Source organism: Euleptes europaea, chromosome 4 (assembly GCF_029931775.1).
Source record: "Euleptes europaea isolate rEulEur1 chromosome 4, rEulEur1.hap1, whole genome shotgun sequence".
NCBI classification, from domain to species: Eukaryota; Metazoa; Chordata; class Lepidosauria; order Squamata; family Sphaerodactylidae; genus Euleptes; species Euleptes europaea.
Genome location: NC_079315.1, coordinates 58,521,150 through 58,546,367, shown reverse-complemented (window position 1 = coordinate 58,546,367; position 25,218 = coordinate 58,521,150). Strand labels below are relative to the sequence as shown.

At 42.8% G+C, this 25,218-nt stretch overlaps 1 protein-coding gene across 1 annotated transcript in view; it reads right to left on the bottom strand.

The window, feature by feature from the left end:
• Positions 1–25,218, bottom strand: part of LRRC2 (leucine rich repeat containing 2) — a 104,186-nt gene that overhangs the window by 50,043 nt on the left and 28,925 nt on the right. Inside the window, exon 3 of the mRNA XM_056848693.1 lies at positions 3,028–3,235. Coding sequence (XP_056704671.1) covers positions 3,028–3,235 — 208 coding nt within the window. The remainder of the gene's footprint in view (positions 1–3,027; positions 3,236–25,218) is intronic.

The window sequence follows — 25,218 nt, the reverse complement described above, 5'->3', positions numbered from 1 at the left end:
ACACCATGGTGCAGCTGAGAAGACAAAATAGTCACATTACCTAAGATTAATAGGACAAATGACGACAAAGGCGAACAGACCAATAATTTGGTTTTAGATCATTTTAAATCAATGGGAAGCTATCTAATAAGCCCATCTCTAATAGAAGGCCATCTGAAAGCCATTTTTCACAGTACCTGCAGAACGACTCCTCCTTGCACTTCTAAATGTCTTTGGAAGCCCTCCAGTCCTCCTGCTACCACTATTGTTCTAGTTTCCAGGAGCACTGACACCATTCAGTTCCACATTAGCTATTTGGTCCAGATTGGAAGCTATTGAGAAGTCGGTTTTTGTTTCACTTCCACACAGCTTCATGGTATATTTATGCACCTTTCAGTGTTCTTTCCAAAATCTGAGTGGTTTGGGAAGTCCAGGTCATATTTGAGTCCTGCCATCAGGGGTGCGATTTTCCCTGCCCTAGTCTTTTGCAGTGGCCATCAGGAAGCTTTTAAGCTTCTTTTTTTAAATGCCAATTGCAAAATCACTTTATTGGTGTAATGTTATAACAATCCATCTGCTAGGTCCTCTGAATTCCCACTGTTACAGGCTTTGACATATTGGAGCACATGAACATGGTATTAATGTTGTACATATGCAGAATTATTCAGAACATAACACAACTACATATACAAACTGCAGAAAATACATAAAGAAGTTTAATGTCCTTTTAAAAGAAGAATGTTATATGCAAGAGGCTTTTGTCTTTATCACTCTAGCAGAGGCTTCAGTAACATTCAAGTGACTTATCATTGTAAAAGACCTTCCCAGCTGAGAAACGGTTTCTCATTGTCCTTTACCTGACTTCTAGACTAAGAATCGGTTTCTCAAGTCCTTTATAGTTATTGAAAGCAGACTCAAATGTCAGACTCCAATGACTACACATACAGATATGCTGTCCATCTACTCATGTGATACTGATGTTGTAATGTAAACTATAATTGTGTTTTATGATTTAAACATGAATGCTAGGTCCTAGAACTTAATGAATGGGTTTAAATGAAATGTCTTTTTCTGTAGATAAGAATAATACTGAACCTGAATATATAGAGTAAGGATAAAGCTTAAAACTGATTGTTTATACTTAGCAACAGAGTTTCCTGTAAGGGGAAATCCAAATAAGGTAATGGAATAGGAGGCTTGATTGAAGGACAGTCAATCCTTCACCTACCTTTAGCTTCTTGATAGAAGGACAGTGAAACCTACCTGGAGAAACGGTTTCACATACCTTGATAAACAGTTTAACAGCCACAAGGTGACTGAAATAGTATAAATACAGACACAGAAAGGCTAGTACTTCAGACCTCTTTCAGAGGGTCTCAAGAAGAGGCTGTTGGTATGTATAGGTTTACAAATATATTATTCTAGAGTGTGAATTAGATACTTGGAACTAAATCAGACTTATTTGACTGTTATATTTAAAGTGTTGGATTGTAATACTGAATAGTATGTAGAACTTTCTTGCTTTACAGTATACATTGTAAAAATACATTGTTACTGAACATAAAGACTTTTTAACTTGCATTTACACATATTTACTGGAAGTATATCAATAAAAAGTCTTGCTTTTTAAAGTGAGTAAAGTAGTTGAGTCCTGCTTAGTAGATGACTGGCTGAATAAGATAACATACTACTTCTCGGGAAGGGGTCAATTCTAAGAGCTTAGTCACTCGAAAGGCACTGACCCGCTTCACCACCTTTCATTTTCTTGGGGGTTTTTTTGTTTTTGTTTTTTTTGTTTTTTTAAGAATGTAAATCACTAGTCCCTTTCATTGGGGAGCTATAAGGAGATAGACATTCCTCAACAGCAAAAAAGAGCTGGAGATTAAAAAAAATGTAAACTAGTAATTCAGAGGACCTGGCAGACAGGTACACTATAATGATCTAGTGGAATGGCAGTAGTGGTGGGCTTAGGCAGGGGAAATACAAGTAATCTGCCATGAGGAAGCCCTTCTGCTACTGTGCTTAATGAGAAAATCTTGGCTTGCCATGTGGAAGACCTTGCTGATGTGGAAATAAGCCACAGCACAGACGTATTACATGTGACCCTGAGGTACTGAGTGACATGGGAAGAAGCCACATTGCAGAGGTTACATGGAAAAGACTATTGGAAATTCTCTGAACCTCATCTTCATTATGAATAGCACAAGATGGAGTCTGCCAGATTGGGGGGGGGACATTCATCCACCAAAGGGAGTGTTAACAGCTCAGGCCATTACTGCCATCAGAAGCAGTAACATACCAGAAACCAAATCAGAGAAGAAGGAGAGCTGGTTTTTATATGCTGACTTTCTCTACCACTTAAGGAAGAATCAAACCGGCTTACAATCACCTTCCCTTCCCCTCCCCAAAACAGACATCCTGTGATGTAGGTGGGGCTGAGAGAACACTAACAGAGCTGTGACTAGCCCAAGGTCACCCAGCTGGCTTCATGTGTAAGAGTGGGGAAACCAACCTGGTTCACCGGATTAGCGTCCGCCACTCATGTGGAGGAGTGGGAGTAGTTATGAAAGGAGACCTCTCATCACATCTCCATTTTGCAGAGAATGACAGTTTTGTAGTCCTCTGTAGTCCTGCAACGTGGCAGCGAGTTCCGCTGATATTTTTTGTTGAGTCATGTAGTACCACATGTGACCACCATGGGGCACTTCTGGGGATCTGGCACAGAAGCCTCAGCAATCAGTCAGAGTCCAGCCTTAGCTAAGTGCCAGTTAGGGTCTGTCCATCTTAGAAGCTACTGTGAGTTATTGATAAGTCAGAGGGTGGGGGCCATTTTTATGAAGAAGGAGGGGCTGGTGGGGTGAATGCTTGGTGAACGTTTTAGGGACAGGCTGCTTTTGGTACTATATGACTCAAGAGGTCTCCTTTCATAACTACTAGTGAGGAATCAAACATCAGACTGCAACTTGTGCTTTCAGCACAACTCAAAAGATAGAATGGCACCACTCAAATATTTCACCCATCAAAATGTTAACCTTGTTGAAAACTTACCGTCCAGTTCTCCCCTGAAAGTTGAAAAATAAACCGGTTTCTTTCTTTCTCTGTTTCATTCAATAAGGCTATCTTCTTAAAGAGTAGCGAGTTCTGATCAAGCTTATCCAAAATGCTGTGAGTATCTATGAAACCATTCTTCAGATATACAGCTTGTGGAATGGCTTTTCTTCTGCACTCTAGCATAACGTCCCATTCTTGCCTTATCCTGAAACAGTACAAAGGAAAGTATTTCTCTCACTCTTTTAAAGAACTGTAACAAAGTAATGTTTTAATGAAGGGTTCATTGAGTACCCTAATGAGCTTGCATCAGTTCTGCCTATATAAAGGACAACAGGATGTGATGTGCTCACAAACCAGAAAGGGAAAAGCTGCTGGTTTCGAAAATATGAAAATGCTTATTGATAATTGGCTAGGCAAGTAACCAGGGTCCTCCAAAAAATCTGCTGCGCTGCATAGTTACATTTGTACTATCCTGCTTCGTACAAATGTAACGAAAAGGAAGGAGGAATAAACTATCTTTTCCTGGGTTTTTTTTTTATCCTCCTGGAATTGTTTTCTGTTGCTCTTTCAGCAAAAGAATTAAAGAATTATCTGTGACTGAGCATTCCAGCTGTCCATATGAAGGTAGAGTGCTTGCACGTGATTTGAGTTGCTAATGGGTAGGGTTGCCAACTCTGGGTTGGGAAATACCTGGAGATTTTGGGGGCAGAGCCTGAGGAAGGCGGGGTTTGGGGAGGGAAGGGACGTCAATGCCATAGAGTCCAATTGCCAAAGCGGCAATTTTCTCCAGGGGAAGTGATCTCTATGGGCTCAAGATCAATTGTAATAGCAGGAGATCTCCAGCTAATACCTGGAGGTTGGCAACCCTACTAATGGGGAAGGAGCAAACTGCCTCTTCAGAGGGCATTTGATAGCCATTTAGGCACCTGAGATTTGCTTGAAATGGCAGGCTGAAGCTACATCCCTCACTTTTCAAAGGATGCCTCTTTAGTTGCAGTAAGGTAAACTTCCGTGTGTGTGTGTTTGTCCCCCAGCAATTAAAGCAGAGGATCAGAAGAGAATGCTCCTCTAGCACCCAGATGCTCTTCCTAGTTGGGCACTGAGTATAAATGAACTATAAGAGTGTCAGTGTGGTATTCCTTACTGAAAGTGACTTTGCAAATGATGTTGCTAATGTGAACCAGTAAAGAGCAGGAGGACAACAGGGAATTCACATAAGCAAGACAATAGCCACTGAGAGAGGTCATCCAGGCATTACTGTGAAAGCTACAAAATGTCACACTAATATCACTGAATAAAAATAGACCCAGGAGAGTCAGGCATACATCTTCTCTGTGAGCCTTCCATAAGCAAGTGTCCTTACAAAAGTTAGCTGTTTCTGAAAAGAAAGTTGACAAAAAAAAAAGAAGGCAAAATAAAAGGAGAAATAAAAGGAGAAAGTGTAGAGGAACTCCATACAAAATCTAACAAAAATTAAAAGAAATAAATTGCACTTGGAAGGGCAGAAAACACAAAAGTTTGGATTTAGACAAGGTCATAACTTAATTAAAGAACAGCAGAGTGGCTTGAACTCCTGACCTACTATTATTCAACTCTGGGGGGGGGGGGAGTCTACCTCCTAAAGACTGTCAGAACAAGCAGTCCTAATAGTTCTTGTAGGTTATCCGGGCTGTGTGACCGTGGTCTTGGTATTTTCTTTCCTGACGTTTTGCCAGCAGCTGTGGCAGGCATCTTCAGAGGAGTAACACTGAAGGACAGTGTCTCTCAGTGTCCTTCAGTGTTACTCCTCTGAAAATGCCTGCCACAGCTGCTGGCAAAACGTCAGGAAAGAAAATACCAAGACCACGGTCACACAGCCCGGATAACCTACAAGAACCAATGAACTCTGACCGTGAAAGCCTTCGACAGTCCTAATAGTGTTGGAATGTAGTTGACTGATCCATAGGTAGGTTGCCAGGTGTCTAGTTTTGAACTTGACAGTCCTTGCCCTTTCTGTCCAGCAAATAAACTGAGAAAATACTGGACATAGAAATGTCTGATATTTTCTAAGTAAGCCAGCAACCATAGCAGGCAAGCCCCATACACTTGCCTTTTCTTTCCTCCAGCTTGATAAAGCTGTGACACCCTCAACTGTTCAAACCATAAAGTTTTGCCCAAATGCCCAGATGTCCACACTGATGTGCTGACATCACTTCCAGGCACACAAGAAGTGATGTTAGCATGTCACCAGTGACATCAACTTGTTACCAGCAATGTCATTATGTCACCAGCAAGTCCCTCATCCCAGCAAGATCTGCTGTTGGTTGCTGGGGGGACCTGGCAACCCTACCTGGGTGTTCCATGCTTGAAATTGAATTCCCATATGCATAGGTAGGGTTGCCAGGTCCCTCTTCACCACTGATGGAAGGTTTTTGGGATGGACCTTGAGGAGGATGGGGTTTGGAGAGGGGAGGGACTTCAATGCCATAGAGTCCAATTGCCAAAGCAGCCATTTTCTCCAGGTGAACTGATCGGCTGGAGATCAGTTGTAATAGCAGGAGATCTCCAGCTACTACCTGGAGGTTGACAACCCTAATGCATACTCTTGGGTGCACATTGGTGTTCCCAGCTCTGGGTTAGGAAATACCTGGAGATTTTGGAGGTGGAGCCTGGAAAGGGAGGGTTTAGGGAGGGGAGGGACCTCAGCATGGCACAATGCCATAGAGTTTACCCTCCAAAGCAGACATTTTCTCAAGGGGAACTGATCTCTGTCATCTGGTGATCAGTTGTAAAAGCAAGAGATCTCTAGCCCCCATCTGGAGACTGGCAACCCTAGTGCACACATATGATCAACAGGTTCTTGGGCAGGGGGGACGTGAAAACAATGCATCATGTGGTTAGGCCCTCACACACATTTTTCCAAGTAGATTTCAAAGAGGAAGGGGTAGACATCTTTACACCAATAAAAAAACCCTGGGGAAACCTTTAATCAGTTAATCTTCAAATATGCCTGGGGGTGGGGGAATACTCCTAAAACAAAGCAAGTAACCTGCCTGTCATCCTTTCTCCTGCATCCAGCTTTTACACCATAGCTAAGAATGTACATGAATGTAGGTGAAGAGAAGAAAAGCACTTTCCAGAGCGAAACAACAATCAATCCAGCCACAAACACTCCCCAGCTCTTGTTTCTGTGAATGTGGGTGAGAGTTCTTCATGTTTCAGCTCCTTCTCTCAGGTCCTTAAAAGTTACATTTCAGTGGGGTGGAGGATTCTTAATGCACCTGCAACTAAATACTCACACATGGCAACAAAATGTGTGCTGCTGTTTCCACTCCTTTACCCATAACCTAGGCACTAAAAATTGTCAGATGGGTTTGAATTGCAGCTCTTCTGCAATAAAGTACCACCAGATCCACTGAGAAATTAAACATTTTGTTAAACAGTAATATATTTAAAAATATGAGGAAAGATGTTGAGGTCGGTTCACTAATCAAGCCTCCAGTGGAGGATAGGCTATTCCAGAGTAAATGAACATAATGCCCTGCAGGTGCAGAAGAGCCTTCAGCATCGTATGTCAAGAAATGGAGTGCCTCAGACTGTGATCCTTGGAGTGAAATAAGTATTTTTACAAGTACACAGAAATGCTCCTACATTTATCTGTGAGATGGTGTAGGGTATGAAATTTAAGTACCGTCTTGCACTTGCAAAGCTAATGAGGTTTCCCCCAAGTTCCTCCTCACAGGCCATTCAGCCAGGAGGATGCATTGTGTGGTTGAGCTAGATGTTCCTCTTTATTTCTGAGGTGGGCCCCACAAAGATCAATCTAAGGCCAGGCAGCACAGTCAGTGAATCTGTACATACAGGTCTGTACATACAGGAGGAATTAGGAGGAATTCCCCCTTAGAAATATGCCATGTTCCCAGGGTTAGCAGCTCTCCAGTCCTCCCATTTCCCACCCCTGCTTGGTGGCAGTGGGAGATTATTTTTTTTAATGGCCGTTGGGGCAAAGGCATGACACCGCTTCTGGGGAAAACCCAGAAGTGATTGCATGCCTCTCTAGAAATTCCTAGAAATGCTGTAATAAAATCATAGCATTTCCAGTGGTTCTTAGAAAGGACTGGCATTGCCTCTAGGTTTTCACCACTGCTGACAGCCATCCTCTTCCCATGTGCCCGCCCCCCCCCCCCCAGGCTCCCATTGGCTGTCAGGTTGTCTGGCAGTCCGATATGCTCCCTCTCTAGCTTTCGTGTTCTTAAAAAGTCTCTAGCTTTGTTGTTGTTGAGGAGGAGGAGGAGGAGGAGGAGATAAGGGGAAGTATGCAAGCAGTTTTTGCCCAGATTGTCTGAAAATAAATGGGAGAGGGAGAGCTGAAAGACAGGGGAGCAGATTTAGATAATCCTTTACTGCCCAAAATTCTTACCTGCTGTATTCTATCACCTTTTCTCCCTGGACCCTTTTTTCATCATTGTTTCTCTCCTCTTTAATGTCAAGAGTGACAAATTATAACAACTGGCAGAAAATGGGAGTGAGATTTATACTTTTTATGGGCTGCTCCTCTGTTTTTAAGTACCTGATGTTTTCCCCACTCCTCAGCTTTGAAGCTAACCACAGACCTTTATGCCCTGCAATATAAGAGAAGAACATTGGTACACTAATATCAACAAAGGACTCATAGTGTGATTATAATAAGCAAATCACTTTTCCCTGGATAGCTGTCAGTGTGCCGTATTGCAGATATATGTCTTTATAGAAGACCTCAATGCATGCTTCCTCATAGTAACTACTGAAGATGTAACTTAAAGGTGGGAGGCAATAATCTGGCACTTCCAGTTGAATTATATTGTACACTTAGTACACAGTTAATGTTCATGTTATGTTCCATCTCTTCAAAGCTACATGATAGTGACTATGCATAGATACCATGGGTTACATACCTAGTGGTGTGTAGAGGTAAGATCGGTAATGCTCTTGTTTAATGTGACATCACCTCATGACATCATCAGGTGTCCATGAGTCTGGGGATAGGGATGAAGAGGGACCTGGCAAGTTCACCCATCCCCCCTCACCCTAATATTTCTGGCTATAGGCCTGGTGACATACCATGCCAAATGCAGGTCATCAGGCGTATATAACAGAGTCCTATATCTGTTATTTTTGCTATCTCCCTGGGACTGTAGAAACAGGAACATACTGAAGAACCTGACAGGACAAATGCATGCCTAATAGGATGCATTAACCTTGATAATTCATAGGCAGTGAAGGCCTGATCTAGACAAACACATTTGTATATGCATGCTGAACCCAGCCTATTAATTTCGAGGGGTCCCAAGGGCATGCATCTTTCTCAGAACTGTGCTCACAGAGGCAGTCATTAATATACAGGATGCACATACATTATTTATAAAATGCAGAGATACCAGTACGTATATATCACTGCAGCAAATGCAGACTTGGGTGCTAGGTTATGTTCCTTTCCCTTTCATTCCCATCTAGACATTCATTTACCTGTCACAGACTTCCAGAAAGTGTTAGTGCACTCATCATCTTAAATCTACTGTGTGCTTTCCGACAGCATACCTGCAGATACCACAGTACATTGCCGAAGCACATATTAAAGTTTTGAGACACTGAAACAAGAACATGTGTGTGGAAGAAGGCAAGCAAAAGCAAGCTCAATTAACTCAGAGATTCTAGTAATGGTGTTACATATTTACTATAACAGTATCAGTATTCAATCAAAAATATGAATATTTCATGAAAATCATATTTCAGTAGTGCTAAAAATGTGACATGTATCTTAGCTTCATTTTCTGCCTGCAAAAGAGGCATAATGTGATTTTCTGTGACTCCCCCCCCCCTCACTGCAGTCACCCACTTTGCTCCTCATGCTGTTCCTGGGGATCCTCTGACCCCCACCCCAGCACAGAATTTCTGTGGGAACACCAGGTTGCAGCAGGAAAGGGAAGGAGTTCCACTCGCCCTAGATAGGATCCAGCCTACTAGGTTTTACTTGGGCTAAACTACAAATGACAAAGCACCTTCATTGATATTGGCTGTGTGTTTACTGCAGCCAAAAGGGCCAAAATGACAGAGTCCTGTGGCACCTTAAAAACGACCTATTGTGGCATAAGCCTCCATGAGCCCATTTCATCAGAAGTATCTGAGGAAGAGACAAGTAAATCTGGTGAACTGGATTTGTTTCCCCACTCCTACACATGAAGCCAGCTGGGTGACCTTGGGCTAGTCACAGCTCTGTTACAGCTCTCTCAGCCCCACCTACCTCACAGGGTGTTTGTTGTGAAAAGGGGAAGGGAAGGTGATTGTAAGCCAGTTTGATTTTTCCTTAAGTGGTAGAGAAAGTCGGCATATAAAAACCAACTCTTCTTCTTCTTGCATCTGATGAAATTGGTTCTGGCCCATACCATAATAAATTTGTCTTTAGGATATCACAAGTCTCTTCTTTATGAAGCTAAAATATTCTCTCCTTTTTTAACAAAATCATTCAATGGGTTTCACCTTGGAGTAATCTCCAGTAGATTATTCATTTATAATAATTCATGCCCTGCCCTTCTATTTAAACAGCACTCAGGAAAACCCACAAGAAAAAAAATGAACAATATTTACATAGATAAACCTAATTAAACCACTGAATCAACAAAAACAAATGGTGGTTAAAAAGAAAAGAAAAAAATCAACCACATTTACATAGATAACCCTAATTAAACTACAGAATCAATAAAAATAAATAGCAGTTGAAGGCATACACTAGGGCTCAGTCCAGTTTAACTGAAAACCTTAAAAAATAACAACAATACAAAAGCTCTCCCAAAATAAAACCAAATACTATTGCCATTCTCCAGTTAAAAATGTCATCATATTGCAGTTGATTTTATAGCATCTTGAGTTCTAGCCTCTATTTCTTATACCTGCTATTTTTATTATGTTTATAGAATTCACCCAAAAATGCAGATTCTTTGATTGCAAATCATTCCATGGACAAAAATTCAACAAGTTTTGTTTGTTTGTCTTAAGAATTTCATTAAGTACCAATTGGCTTTCTTATTCTCATCATCTTTTAAAATGTACAACTTCTTTGTGCTTCCATTTTAAACAGCACCATTTCTAGGAAGCCAAGGAAGAGACCAAGTTATGCTGCAGTGCCTCATGGTTCAATGTGTGTTATACGTGTTAGGTGCCATCAACTCACTTCTGAGTTATGGCAACCCTATGAATTAATGACCTCCAAACATTCAATACTTAATGGCCTTGCTCAGGTCTTGCAAACTGAAGGCCGTGGTTTCCTTGATTGAGTCAGTCCATCTCATGTTGGGTTTTCCTCTTTTCCTTCTGCCTTCAACTTCTCCTAGAACTATTGTCTTTTCCAGTGAGTCTTGTTTTCCCATAATGTGCCCAAAGTATGATAGCCTCAGTTTGTTCATTTTAATGTCTAGGAAGAGTTCAGCCTTGATTTGAGCTAGCTAAAAAGGCAAATGCAGTCTTGGGCTGCATCAACAGAAGTATATAGTGTCTAGATCACGCAAAGTGATGGTATCGCTTTACTCTGCTCTGGTTAGACCTCACCTTGAGTACTGTGTTCAGTTTTGGGCACCACAATTTAAAAAAGATGTCGACAAGCTGGAACGTGTCCAGAGGAGGGCAACAAAGATGGTGAGGGGTCTGGAGACCAAGTCCTATGAGGAAAGGTTGAAGGAGCTGGGTATGTTTAGCCTGAAGAGGAGAAGACTGAGAGGGGATATGATAAACATGTTCAAGTACTTGAGGGGCTGTCATATTGAGGATGGTGCCGAGCTGTTTTCTGTTGCCCAAGAAGGTCGGACCAGAACCAATGGGTTGAAATTAAATCAAAAGAGTTTCCGTCTAGATATTAGGAAGAATTTTCTAACAGTTAGAGCGGTTCCTCAGTGGAACAGGCTTCCTCGGGAGGTGGTAAGCTCTCCTTCCCTGGAGGTTTTTAAGAAGAGGTTGGATAAATCTGTCAGCAATGCTGATTCTGTGACCTTAGGCAGATGATGAGAAGGGAGGGCATCTTGGCCATCTTCTGGTCACTAGGTGTGGGGGGGGGAGGTAGTTGTGAATTTCCTGCATTGTGCAGGGGGTTGGACTTGATGACCCTGGTGGTCCCTTCCAACTCTATGATTCTATGATCTAAAACTCCCTTTTTTGTCTTTTTGGCAGTCCATGATATCTGTAAAATTCTCCAACACCACATTTCAAATGAATCAACTTTCTTCCTGTCAGCTTTCTTCAACTTTCAAACCCATACATAGTAATGGGGAACTGTATGAATTATCTTGTTCTTGATTGCCAGCAACACATCCTGGCACACCCTAGGGTGTGCATTAAAATGTATTTTTTATATTGGACCCCAAAAGTATCTTGGGATCCCAATACTGGTATGGTATTGGGATCCAGATTTTATTCAGGAATCTATTATAGCCTACGGGGAACCTCTCCAGGGGCTGGGGGCTGTTTTCTAAACTAGAGGCCCCAAAATTGCTCCACAGCTGCTGGTGCCTATCCACAGAAGAACCTCCAAATTTGAAGAAGATTGGACCAGGGGTCCAATTCTATGGGTCCCCAAAAAAGGTGCCCCCATCCATTCTCCATTGTTTCCAATGGAGGAAAAGGACTTTTTTTTGGCATGCCTACAGCAAACACTTGTCAATGCCTCCCATGCCAAGAACCAACAACAAGTCCAACAGAACCAAAACAGAACCCAGAAATCCCAGCACAACCAGAAGTCAATACGGGAAGCCCAACATAATTAATGTCAAACCAGAGAATCCCAGCAGAACCAATTCAAGCAAGGGGAGGCACTTTTGCAAGCCCAACAGAACCAATGTCTAACAGAGAAGCCCAGCAGAACCCAGGGCCAATGTGGCAATGCAAGTCCAACAGAAGGCAGGACTCAATGCCCTCTTGCAGCCTTTGCACCAGTGCGAGCACTGCTAGAAGTAAGTCTGCATGTCCTGCAGCAGGCTCCAGAAAAGCAGCCACTTCGCATGGGCTGCTTGGATCATGGGAATGACCAGACAAGAACAACTATGCATAGTCCTTAAAGGGCTTAAGGACCTCCAATGTCTGAGAGATAGTTAAACCCTTGTCCTGGTTGAAGCTGGTCCCCTCCACACATCCTCAATCTAAGAGATCAAGGAGGTCAGGTGCCAATTTGTTTTGGATTTATTCAGGTTTAGGATAACTGGCTATATAGAGAGATTCTCTGATTTGGGGAGGGGGGTTCAGCTCAGCTATACCGAATGTTCACCCCTATACCATAGCCTCCATCCAGTACAGAGACAGGATGAAGATGTCTGTACAAGCCTCTGCAAACCACAACTGACAGATGAACTTCACAAGGATGATGTAAAAGACTAGAAATACCACACAATCAGCTGGAACTATAATGAGGGCTCAGCAGGATGCCAAATCTTTAGACAGTCTTCAGATCTGATACCATGAAGTTAGTGGGGGACTGCTGCGAACAGCTATAGCAAGAAGGGAGAACAATCAGCAATTGTTGTTTCTGCTTGTATGAGTTCTTTCATGACTTGCACAAGAATGGTGGAGATTTCTGATTCTCCCTTATGATTGTAGCACTCCATGCTTCATCCCCACATTGCCCCAGAGAGGCTTAAAGGTAAAGCACCAGGTCATTACTGACCCATGGGGTGACGTCACATCACAACTTTTACTAGGCAGACTATGTTTACGAGGTGGTTTGCTATTGCCTTTCCCAGTCGTCTAATACAATCAGCAGCTTGATGGTTGCCTAGCTGCACAGAAACCAGTACTACTGGTGCTACACTAGGCTTAGCCAATATAGGGCTTTGGATAAAACAGTGGGGCATTTGATCATCTGGAAAGCCCAATTTAGCTCTGAATAAAGGTATTATGCACTTAAGATCAGATAGTCTAATCATCTGCAGCCGCTGGGGCATCATCACTAACCAAATGAATCGATAAAACCTTCCCAGCCTAGAAAAGTAGCATCCAGATCGATTTCTTGCCATTTTATTCAATACATTCTTCTAATCCTCATCCAAGTGTGGAAAACCCAAAGCTTGTGATAGGAATATTGATATGCATGATTAACTCTGGAGATGGATTGGTAATTTGTATGCTACAAGTGAAAGCAAATCAGTGCATAGAAGCACATTGTCCAAGCCACAGTTCATTGCTTCACCCTAGTTAGTCCGTGTTAATAAATGAAACTGGTGCTGTCTCTTAACGATCGCTTCTGCACTTACAGAGCAAGTTATGTTTTCACCATAGTCATGTAACAAAGAGGAGAGCAAAGTCAAAAGGCATGCAATCCCAGCTGCTATCAGCACCTTGAACACAGTAGAATGGTTCAAATGTAAGAATTTGATGCTCATGAGAGCGCTCTTGTGTACATGTGCTGTCTCTTTAGGCAGACAAAATAATTTCCAGTGCAATCCTGGGAAGCACTCAAGGAGACACACCATCTGCTATGCTTGTATATCTCAAGGAGATGCCAGCACAAGCCAGAGATATGCCGGTGTGGCAATACCACGGCCCTGCGCTAGAGCACCACCAGCACAACCCCCTGCATTGGTAAGGGAGGGGGCAGAGCTATAGGCATTGCAGGAGTTAGTTGGCTCTCTAAGAAACAGGTTTACTTTGATGGTATAAGCAGCTTGGTTGTTTCTTTGTTTTCCTTTTCTCAAGCCCTCTCAATATTGCAGTAACAAAGTCACTGGAGAGCTGGGGCCTGAGAAAATGTAACAGTTATGAAGCAATTTCTTCTTTCATTCAGACTTATAAAACAGAACAGAGAGGCTTTTAACTGTTTTTGACAGGAACAGCACCCACACCCTGCCTGTCTTTGAGATACCTGAAGTCCCTAATGGATTTTGTGCCTCACCAGCAGACCTCCTGGCCCTTCTCCCACCAAAATCCAACAACCCCAACAGCTGGCCGGCAGTTAAACTGTCAAACTCCTCTTCTCCTCCCCTTTTCTATATCCCAGTCCATTTGAAAGTGGTTGGCTGAGGCTCTTGAATGATGGAAGTTGAAACTGTCTGTTATAGGGGGGCCTTTCTGTGCCCCAGAGCCTCCCAATTCAGGCCTCATCATCTACTGCCATCCCAGGGGGGGAAGGGTTCCTGCCCCAAAGGGGTCCTACTGCTGCCCCATGCACATCTTGTGGTCTGATGGGGGCAGGGATGCCTTCTGCAGTCTGGAGGTTCCCACACACCCTGGCCCCAACCTTACATTCCCCTGTGAAATGTTGGCATGGCTATGCAAGGCCCAGTGGGTGGCAATATCCCCCCCAGCCCAACTGAACTGAGATAGAGAAGGCACTGGGGTGTGGTGCTGGAGCATGCCAGTCTGGCCCTCACCACTGCCAGGGGCAGCTCCTCAACCACTTGCTGTTGTGCCTTCTGGTGCATGGTGGCAGAGCAGGTCTTTGTCCTGAGCTGCACCACACATACAAAGCTGCCCACCTTGAAGTGGTAAAATGACACCTTTGGGCTGGCTTGGAGGCAGGTGCATGGCCTCATGGCCCAGGGCACTCCACATAACAAGGTGGTGGTGGAAAGTTTGCTTGGTGCTGAGACTGTGCTATATGCAGTGATTTTGCCCTTTGTGGTGAGTGGATGCAGTGTCAGGGTTCTATCTAGTGAACAGGTAGCCTCACACCCACAATACACCCTCAGTGCCAGTAAGGGTTGCTTGCTACTTGCTCACTCCTGCAGGCAATTTGCTCAGCGGTGAAAGTGCTGCTGGGCCATCAGTTGCAAGGAGACAGGTCCACGCAACAGCTCTGAGAGTGAGAGCTCTCGGACTTGGAGAGTGAGAACAGGGGTGCCATTGTGTACCTCTCTACCCTCTGCGGGGTCTCCAGCCAGCTGCATCTTTGCCACCTGGCCTGCGGTTGTGATTCAGGTGGTCATGGAGATCAGCAATAGGGCAACCACCTCCACCACAGTGGTGGCAGGGGTGGACAAGGACAGAGCTGAGATGGTTGTGGGCACAGGACGTGGCTGTGCAGCTGTGTGTGGCACAGGTGGGCACTGCCAATTAATGTGCTGCCCTCCATTGTCCTCCCAAGCTCCATCACCCTGACCTTCTCTGCTGGTGCACCCTCACCCTTTCAAGACCAGTCATGGAGGCCGGATTGGTTATAAGAACATAAGAAAGGCCATGCTGGATCAGAGCAAGGTCCATCAACAGCAGTCTGTTCACACAATGGCCAACCAAGTGCCTCTAGGAGGCCCACAAACAACTGCACCAGCATTGTCCTGCCTGTGTCCAAAGCACCTAATATAATAGAATGCTCCTCTCATCCTGGAGAGAATAGGTCATCCTCCAGACCTTGAGCATCAGGGAATCTATGGAACACCCGGGTATGGAAGAAGAATTGCAGCAGGCAGATTCTACATCATCAGATAAATGAGCAGCATGAGAGATGGGAAACTCTGTTGGGATGGTACTGTGCACTGGTCTGGTCCCTGATGCCCAGTGTGGTCCCTACTGCCTGCCTGCTCCAAAGCATGGGGTGCATGCCCTGTACAGGGCATTCCCTCCCACCCTCTTTTTATTTGGGTGGCCACTAAAAGGGAGTGGCTAGAGACCAGAGGTGAGCAGAGGGATGCCGAGGCTTGGGGTCAACAGTGCTTGGACATGCTTGTGGTGGCTCGGGTAGTAGCTACTGGACACCTCAAGCAGTGGTAGTTGTCACTGGGGACATGGGCAGGCACCATCAAGGGCCTGTTCACCAAAATGTTGTCAGTGATCTGGCACCAGCACCCACCCCTGCAGCCTCCCTCCTGCTTCATCAATGGCCACAGCAGGGGTCCCCAGAGGCAGGCCCCAGGGCCAGCCTCACCAACATGCCCCTGCTGCTCATTGCCAGGCACTCATGGCGTGTGCCATTTCCATGGGATGATGGGCAGTGAGATGACAGCATGCTTTGCCAGATGGTGCATGGAGTGGTGGAGCCTTTGTCCTCATTTTATGCTGCTGCCTCCATTTGATTTGGCTGAGGTCTATGCTTCTACGGAGATGGGACTGTGGCCATGTCCCAGCACAATGTGGGCCTGTCCCTTTCAGCCCCTCTCCTCATGTGTCCCGGGTTCACATCTCCATGGCTGTACCACCATGGCTGTACCATCATGGCTGCACCATCGTGCCCCTCTGATATCTTGTGGGTGCAATAGCAAGGTTGTTGAGGCATTCACCTGATCCTAGACCTGTGTAGTTTCCCTTTAGGAAACAGACTAGCAGCACTGCTGCTGTGCAGGCGTCCAGCTACCACCTCTGCCACCACTTGTGCTCAGGATTTGTCCACCAAGCCACAATTGCATACCATGGTTTAAATCTGGTTGGGAGGAGACAGAGAGCACAAATCACAGTTTGCCAGTTTGGATGTAACAGCAAACTATGGTTGACACTAAAGCAGATGTCAATTCTGGCTCCATCCACTCGGAGGTTTTTCTCCAGCTTGGCTTCCAAACTCCAGACAGGGATTTTTTTTCTTCTTATTCTTTTGGAACATCTGCAAAATGACATTCACTAGTCCTCCACTTTATGCCTTCCCCTATTATTGGTATATTTGTTCTCAAATATAGTTTGGTACAATCTTTCAAAAAAGAATACAGTCCAAGTGCATTGGCAAGACATCTGGATCTGAAGGTGTACATTTTGAAGGTGCCACCCATATCAGCACTGTTTTCCTTGCCTAATTCATGTGGCAGCTGTTTTCTCCAGAGGGCATTGGTAGCGGGGGTGGGGGGTAAAAAACTTCAGTAATTACTATTGTTTGTAGTGCAAGAACACAGCATCAATCACAAAAATGGGTTCATGACAACAGAACACATTGATGGAGAACAGGCTTTTTCAGTATATTTCCTTTGCGTTGTCAATCTCCATACAAAAGACATGGTTCTCAAAGAGTTATTTTAGCAACTTCTATTCAAACCACATGAGAAATAGATATCCCATGTAATGTTAGCCAAAATCATTGTAATCAGGTGACAAGAAATAATTTTACTCACTTGACAAAATGAACTGGAACTACTCATACACTGAATTGTTAATTTATCCCCCTTTCAACTTTTCCCCTTTTTGGTTGATATGAACTGTGCTGCATTCAATTTAATTTCCACCTATAAGTATATATAATTATAGTTAATACTGGAACAATTTTAACATAACTGCAGCCATTACCAGTCTAAAGAACAGTTACTTACATTAACATTGTCAAATGCTTCCCCCTCTCCTCGGCTCCTGTATTACAATGCCTGGCCTCAAACATCCCAGTGTTAATCTGCGTAGAGTTTTGCACAGAAATATACAGAAGAAATGAATGTAGTCATGATTAATCAACAGTTAAATCCTCTCTTCTTACTGATTATGTCACACCCATTGACTACCAGCTGGGAATAAAAAGTGTGTGTTAAGTGCTTTCCAGTCGCTTCTGACTCATGGTGACCCTGTGAAACAGTGTCCTCCAATGTGTCCTAACATTATCAGCCTTGTTCAGGTCTTTCAAACTGAGGGCTGTGGCTTCCTTTATAGAATCAATATATCTCATGTTGGGTCTTCCTCTTTTCCTACTGCCTTTGACTTTTCCTAACATTATTGTCTTTTCCATTGAGTCTTGGTTTCTCATAATGTGATCAAAGTACAAAAGCCTCAGTTTAGTCATTTTAGCTTCTAAGGACAGTTGAAGCTTGATTTGATCTAGAACCCACTTATTTGTCTTTTTGGCGGTCCATGGTATCCATAAAATTCTCCTCCAACACCGCATTTCAGAGGAATTAACTTGCTTCCTGTCAGCTTTCTTCATTGTCCAACTTTCACATCCATACATAGTAGTAGGGAATACTATGGCATGAATTAACTTGAACTTGGTTGCCATTGACACATCTTTACACTTAAAAATCTTTTCTAGCTCCTTCATGGCTGCTCTTCCCAGTCTCCTGCTGATTTCTTGGTTGCTGTCTCTGTTTTGTTTGATGATGGAGCCAAGGAACAGAAAGTCTTGAACAACTTCAGTTTCCTGATTGTCATCCTTAACGTTGTGTAATTCCCCAGTAGGCATTACTTTTGTCTTCTTGATGTTCAGCTGTAGTCCTGCTTTGGCACTTTCCACTTTTACCAGTAGTCATTTCAAAATGTATCCAGACATAATTTCTGTCAAAACTTCACAGTCATGGGTTGGTTATTTTCATAAACAAACTGATTTTCAAACCCCAGATTAAGCCACTGCAGCATCTGCGAAGTACAAACTGGTACAAACATTCTCAGAAACTAGTAAATGATACCAAAATAGATTAAAATGTTCTGTAGCAGACCTTAAAGTAGACAGACTAAAAAAGAAAAGAAAACTCATGAATTCAAATTCCTTCACTTATATTAAACTGAAAGTTGGACCTGTCAAATTCTGGGAATTTCCAGCTCATTACCCTTACATGCTTACTTCATTATTAATCTTGATATGCCAAATTATCATTAGCTCTGCTAGCGAAGAGCAGGTCACACCTGTGCTGATTGGGCCATATTCATTTGATAAGATTCTATATTCAGTTGTGCTAACATAGTATTGTAACAGTGTTGCAAATATCTCTTGCATAACCCCATTTTAAAAAAAAAATTAAGTTCTTACAATTAGAGCATGTACTATAATTAAACGACCACTTCAAACAATTGGCAAATGGGCCTTAAGCCATAAAACTGTGTGCCAAAATAAATTTGATAGACTCTTAAATGCCACAAAAAGGTTATTGTTTTGACTGTATGTCGGCGCCTCTGAAACTTGGGGAAAATGTGCAAGTTGTCGCTATACTCTTCTTACCAGAACTGGAAGACAGTCAACATCTGGAGTGGAGAGGAATCAGGAAGTTACTGGCCTGCTAAATTAATGTTGTCTAGGCAAATAGAAACATATTAAACCAGAATTATATATCATGACCGCAGCCTTGAGCAGACGTGAAAGAAGAAGCAGCTCAGGACATCCAAGTGTCTGGTGATGCAGGCTTCAGATAAACTGAGGTACAAGTCCTTTTTTGTTGCTGTTGTTGTCAAGTCACAGCCAACTTATGGCGATGCCATAGGGTTTTCAAGGCAAGAGGCTGTTCAGAGGTGGTGGTTTGCCATTTCTTGCCTCTGGGCAGCAACTCTGGTATTCCTTGGTGATCTCCCATCCAAATACTAAATAGAGCCAACCCTGCTTAGTTTCCGAGAACTGACAAGACCGGGCTAGCCTGGGCTATCCAGGTCAGGGCACAAGTCCTATACCAATGTTTATTTAGGACCCAGCAGCCCCTTGAGCCAAAGACCACCGACAGACTCCCCTGCTCTGTCTCTCTAGAGATGTCAAGAAGTCATCTATAATACAAAGAAGATACACTGCAACACTCTAGGCGAGAAGTCGGCCTCCTTAAGGATCTTGATTCTTGAAGAAGGAGCAGCCCCGGGGTATACAATAGGGCCAGCATGGATATATGGGCTACGTGTGCTCTAGCATTCACTGGAGTGATGAGTTGTCTGTTTCTTGGCAACTACTTAGTTCCTCAGATGAGCTACTCCTGCTGTCAGCCCTTGATCAAGTCTGTGTGACCTGAGTCAGAGCACTCATGGGACTGGCCATACTAGAAATGGACAACATAAAGAAGAAAAGTTTCACTGTGGAATAATTAGTACTGTTTTTCCAAGGGTCTATATTAGGTTTGGTTCTTTTAAACAAAGATCTAGAATCAGGAATAAACAGTGAAATAGACAAGGGTGGCATTCTAACTCAAAGTACCCCCACCCATGACAATGAGGCTACTACTTTCCATTCATAACAGATTACCACAATGTTCCACAAGCAGAAAACAAAACCTACAAAGATACTCAGACAAAAACTCTATACTCTATTTAATGGTATATATGTACAATCTTTTGATTAAAATAAAACAAAACAACGCAGACATTTGATTTTCTAAATTTGTTATTCTTTTTTGTTAACCTAACACAAGTTAAAGGTTAAAAACTAAGAACCTGGCACAAGTAAAATGTTAAAATAGACCCTATGACAATAAGAAATAGGTAGGCTAGCCCCACTCTTTAAAACAACTACATAGGCCAGAACTACCCTGAAGACAGACAAGCATGAGAAGGTCGCCAAAGATTTTAGAATGGGGAAGGTCTAAGCAGACTTCAAAGAGTTCCTCTGTGGTTTCTCTAAACTGGGTGAATTGGCAATGAAATAAAAAATGAGGTTCAGTATAAGAAAATATAAAGTAATGCACATTGGGGCAAAAAAAAGCTCAATTTCACGCATACTCTGATGTGAATTGACCTATATAAATATCCAGGAAAGATCTTGCAGTCGAGGTGGGTAATTCAGTGAAAATATCAGCTCAGTGTGCAGCAGCAGGGGGAAAAACCCAAGTTAGGGATTATGAGGAAAGAGATTGAAAATAAAAACAGCAAGCATCAAAACGTTTTTATATAAATCTATAGTGTGGAGACCATTTAGAATACTTCTGACAGTTCTGGTCACCCTATTTCAAAAAGGATATTGTAGAGTCTAAAAAGTTACAGAAAATGGTAGCCAAAGTGAATATGGAATGATGAAGCATCTTCTTTACAAAAATATTTTAAAACACTGGAGATATTTCCCATTTTATATTGGCACCAGGACCTTGCTGGCAGTTCATCAAGACAAAAGGCAGAAAGCCTGCATAACTAGTAGTATTTCAACCAATCCAAACATACTAATTAAAATAGGTATCCCAGAAAGAAGCTTTTCCTTGCCCAGTCTCTGGCCATCACATCATAGCTCAAAGATCCCTAACAGTTAATCAGTGTGCCTTTAGCCACAAGCAAAATGTTGCATTAGCCCTTCCCAAAGAAAATATTTACCACCATGGACTCACTGTACCAGTGATCCAGTTTAGATTATTTGAATTGTCCACTAAAGGCCACTTTTCTGACCAGGCCAAGGCTGATTCCACCTTGCCACTTGGAAGCCTCCCTCCTTTCTTTTACCTTATTTGGAATTCTTCACAGGACCCTGGGCCATTTCTCTCATTTTCCAGTTAGCTTACATACTGGTGAGAGGCAGGAGAAAGAAGGTAGCTTCCTTATGTCCAAGCTATGTCAGTACGGATTGGGGCTCAAACTAGAAAGTGTGCTATTTTCACACTGACGTGTCTACTGTACGTGAATCTTCCAGCCACAGTAACACACTGGTTACGAACCTGCTTGCAAATTCAAGGCACTGGGGTTAGAAGTCCTCATGACCTGTGACCCACATAAGTAGAGGACCAGAGCTCACCTTATAAGTGAGTATGCACAACAATTAAATCTGGTCAACAGGCTCTATTGTAGGGTTGCCAACCTCCAGGTACTAGCTGGAGATCTCCTGCTATTACAACTGATCTCCAGCCGATAGAGATCAGTTCACCTGGAGAAAATGGCCGGTTTGGCAATTGGACTCTATGGCATTGAAATCCCTCCCCTCTACAAACCCTGCCTTCCTCAGGCTCCACCCCAAAATCTCCAAGTATTTCCCAGCCTGGAGCTGGCAGGCCTACTCTATTGATAGTACTCCCATCTACTAAGCAGGCACAAAGATGTAATGTTTCCTGCTCTTTTATTGGTTCCTCTCCACTTCCCACTGACTGGACTATGACTGTGGGACAACCCCTACCTTGTGCTCTCTTTCCCCCACCTTGGTAATGAGAAATTTGTATCCCTTGTATCGGCAAACTTTCAAGTTTCTTTTTACACACTCACTTGCTAGCAATCTCTCTCTAACTCACTATAAGAAGGCACAAGATCAATCACTGTTGTTCTCACATGCTTGCAGCAATTAGTACCCTTTTCTTTGTCTGCCCTGGAAAAAAATTACTTGCTTCTTTGTACTTTCAGCAAGCACTGGAGCGCTCATTGTTCTTTTCGGCCACTCGGCTTTTGTGCTTGGCTCTCTTGACATGCCCCAAACCCCCTCCCAAACACACACACACACAAAGGAGGAGTTTTTTCCTTGCATAGGCAAGTCTGTAGGCAAGTCTTTTTTTTGTTTTTTTACACTGATAGTGAAATATTGTTATAAGCCATGAATGTGCCTTGGTATCCAGTGCATCCCATTTTTATGGGGTCTTAGGGTATTGGTTATTACTTGTGATCCTGGTGGGGACTGTTGCAGAGTGGCCCCATTGGTCAGCTTCATTGCTCTCAGCCTGCTAGAGACATCTACATGAGTAAATATCAAGTACAGTCAAATTTTTATTTGCAGTCAAAGACTAGCAGCAGTTGATATAGTACCAGCCATGTTAAAAATATTGGATACCACCATTACAATAATGCAATACATCTCTAATCCAAGGTGATAGATCCCTAATCTAAATACATAGCTATTGTACTCTACTCCATTTTACGGACAAAGACATATCCTCATCATACACACCTATACACAATTTGTTAATGTACATCATTAGCAAAGGATACATTTAAAACACCTAAATCTCTATGTGTGTGTGTGTAAAGTGCCGTCAAGACGCAGCCGTCCTATGGCGACCCTTCACGGGGCTTTCAAGGCAAGAGACTAACAGAGGCAGTTTGCCAGTGCCTTTCTCTGCACTGCAACCCAGGTATTCCTTGGTGGTCTCCCATCCAAATACTAACCAGGGCTGACCCTGCTTAGCTTCTGAGATCTGACGAGATCAGGCTAGCCTAGGCCATCCAGGTCAGGGCCTAAATCTCTATACATTAACTATAATTAATAAAAGTGTTTAAAATTTAAGCTATTTTCTTCTGTCTTATTGAGCATGCCAGTAGACAAAATTTTGCCACCTTAAGGGTGGTTTCATTAAAACTATCGACAAGAAGAAGGTCAGTATAAAAGGAATTTGGTCTACAAGGATATTTGAGCAATATTGGGCTAATAAACCTAGATCTAATCTCCTGATAAAAGCAACAAACCAGTAAGACATTTTCAATAGTTTCTAGCTTGCCCGACTGACAGGGACAAAGTCGCTGGGCTTATGGGATACGTGAATATCTCCCCTCAACAAGGGCAGTATTAAGTACAGTCAATCTGAAAGCAATTGAACAATTGACTCCTCTCTGTTTGTCAACAGGAAATGTCCACATATTGGGGTAAACCTTTCAGTGGAGGGAATTTTTCCATATTTTCCCTCAGTGACATATGGTGATTCTCAAGCATGAGCACGTGTAGCCCCCCTTCTAGCGTTATATTGATATAGTGCATGCTCAATGAACAAAACAAAACAAAAAGACTACGAGCAGGGTTGGCACTGTGACATCACCAATGACGACAGCACCCTTGCTCAATGATTTTATTGGTTATCTTACAAAGATGTCTGGAACATCTTTACTACAGAATAAACAAGTATCTTTCGTAATGTCCATTTAGTACAGGGCAAAATATAAGAATGCTTCTATCTGAGGCATTTTCTATGCTATGTAAGCTGGGCTTTCCCTTCAGTGCAATGATAGTATTTTGAAAATACAAGCATGTCTCTATGCATGCAAAGTGGCTTAACATTCTGCATATCTGCCTATGTCTAAGTATGCTGGCTCTGCCGCTGCCTATGTCTGTTCATCTCACATGGACACAGCACCAAAGTACCTAGACTCTGTCCATGTGATCTGAATCTAATTTCTGAATGTACCTGACCATATGGATGGGGTCTACTCATCTTTCTCTCTCGCTAAGTAGGTTGCCACCCTGACCTGGATGGCCCAGGCTAGCCTGATCTCATCAGATCTCAGAAGCAAAGCAGGGTCAGCCCTGGTTAGTATTTGGATGGGAGACCACCAAGGAATACCAGGGTTGCTGTGCAGAGGAAGGCACTGGCAAACCACCTCTGTTAGTCTCTTGCCATGAACACCCCAAAAAGGGGTCACCATAAGTCAACTGCTACTTGACGGCACTTTACATACACTCAAGGAGGTTTACCCTGTACCTATAATATGGCTGCAGGTAGTGTCTCGTGGGAAGCACTGTTTTGTAAACAGTTAAGAAGAAATTAGAAATAATTCTCTGTGTTTGTTCATGTTCCACAAGCCCTTACCGTTGTTTAGGCATATGTTACTTGCTTCAGAAAATCTGTAATATAATTATGATGTTTGAGCACACACATACAAGTAGGCACTGAAGGAGATGGAAAGAATGCTTTGTTAGTTCAGAGAAACCCACAAAAAAGCAAGAATTGGCTGCTTGCTTTTAGCCCAGACAGCCAAATGTCTGCAGCAGTATTGAGTCTGAGTACAACGAAGCAGCCTAGGGGGAAATGTGATGTAGCATGAGAATATTAACTAGAAGACAGATGTCTGCGGGACCAAATGTAATATAAATTACACAGGCACAGAAGAAACAAATCTCTCAGGCATACTTTATGGCTGTGTTTACATACCTAGTGAATTAAGTCACAGATATTGACACAAAGTGCTGATCTTTTTTTTTTTTTTCAATACAAAAGGAGGGAATAGTTAAACGCAACCATTTTGACCCATAGTGGAAAATTCGGCTAAAACAGCGACTCTGCATTCACTTTTCCCACACACAGACCATAATTAAAGTCCAATCAATGATTTGTGTAGACCAACTACTTCCAAATAATGCCAGCATGCATCTTTTGACAGGATCCAGGCATTGATCAGCAATTAATTCATACATACCGTTCATCTTATTTTATTTTTATTTTTTTGCACACAGAACTGCCAGACATAGGCTCACTGAAGAATGGAAGTAAAATAAGCAATATTTTAACATATATTCATTGATCAGAAGCAATTTAGTAATACATATGTCAGTAACAATGCCATAAGTGTACCAAAAAATTAGAAGCATATAGAAAACATATCAAAATCAACCGCCATTACAAAGCCATTCCTTCTGAGGCCCGTCACAGCAGAACAATCTCAAGTGGCAAATCCACTATTTGATATAAGCTGCCTTTCACAATACTAAAATCAGCATTACAATTTGAGGGGATGGGATATGTAGTTGAAACATTTTCTATTTCAACAGGGGAGAAAAATCCTTTCTTTTAATGATTCTGTGGTTTTTAAAATATTGAATGTTTTACTGTATACATTTCTTATCATTGTGAGCAGTAGGATGCTGTATTTTTTGAAACAACATTTCTTTTCTGGGGCCCTAATGGAGGGTATATGATGTAGTTATGTTGCTGAAGCTGAGCA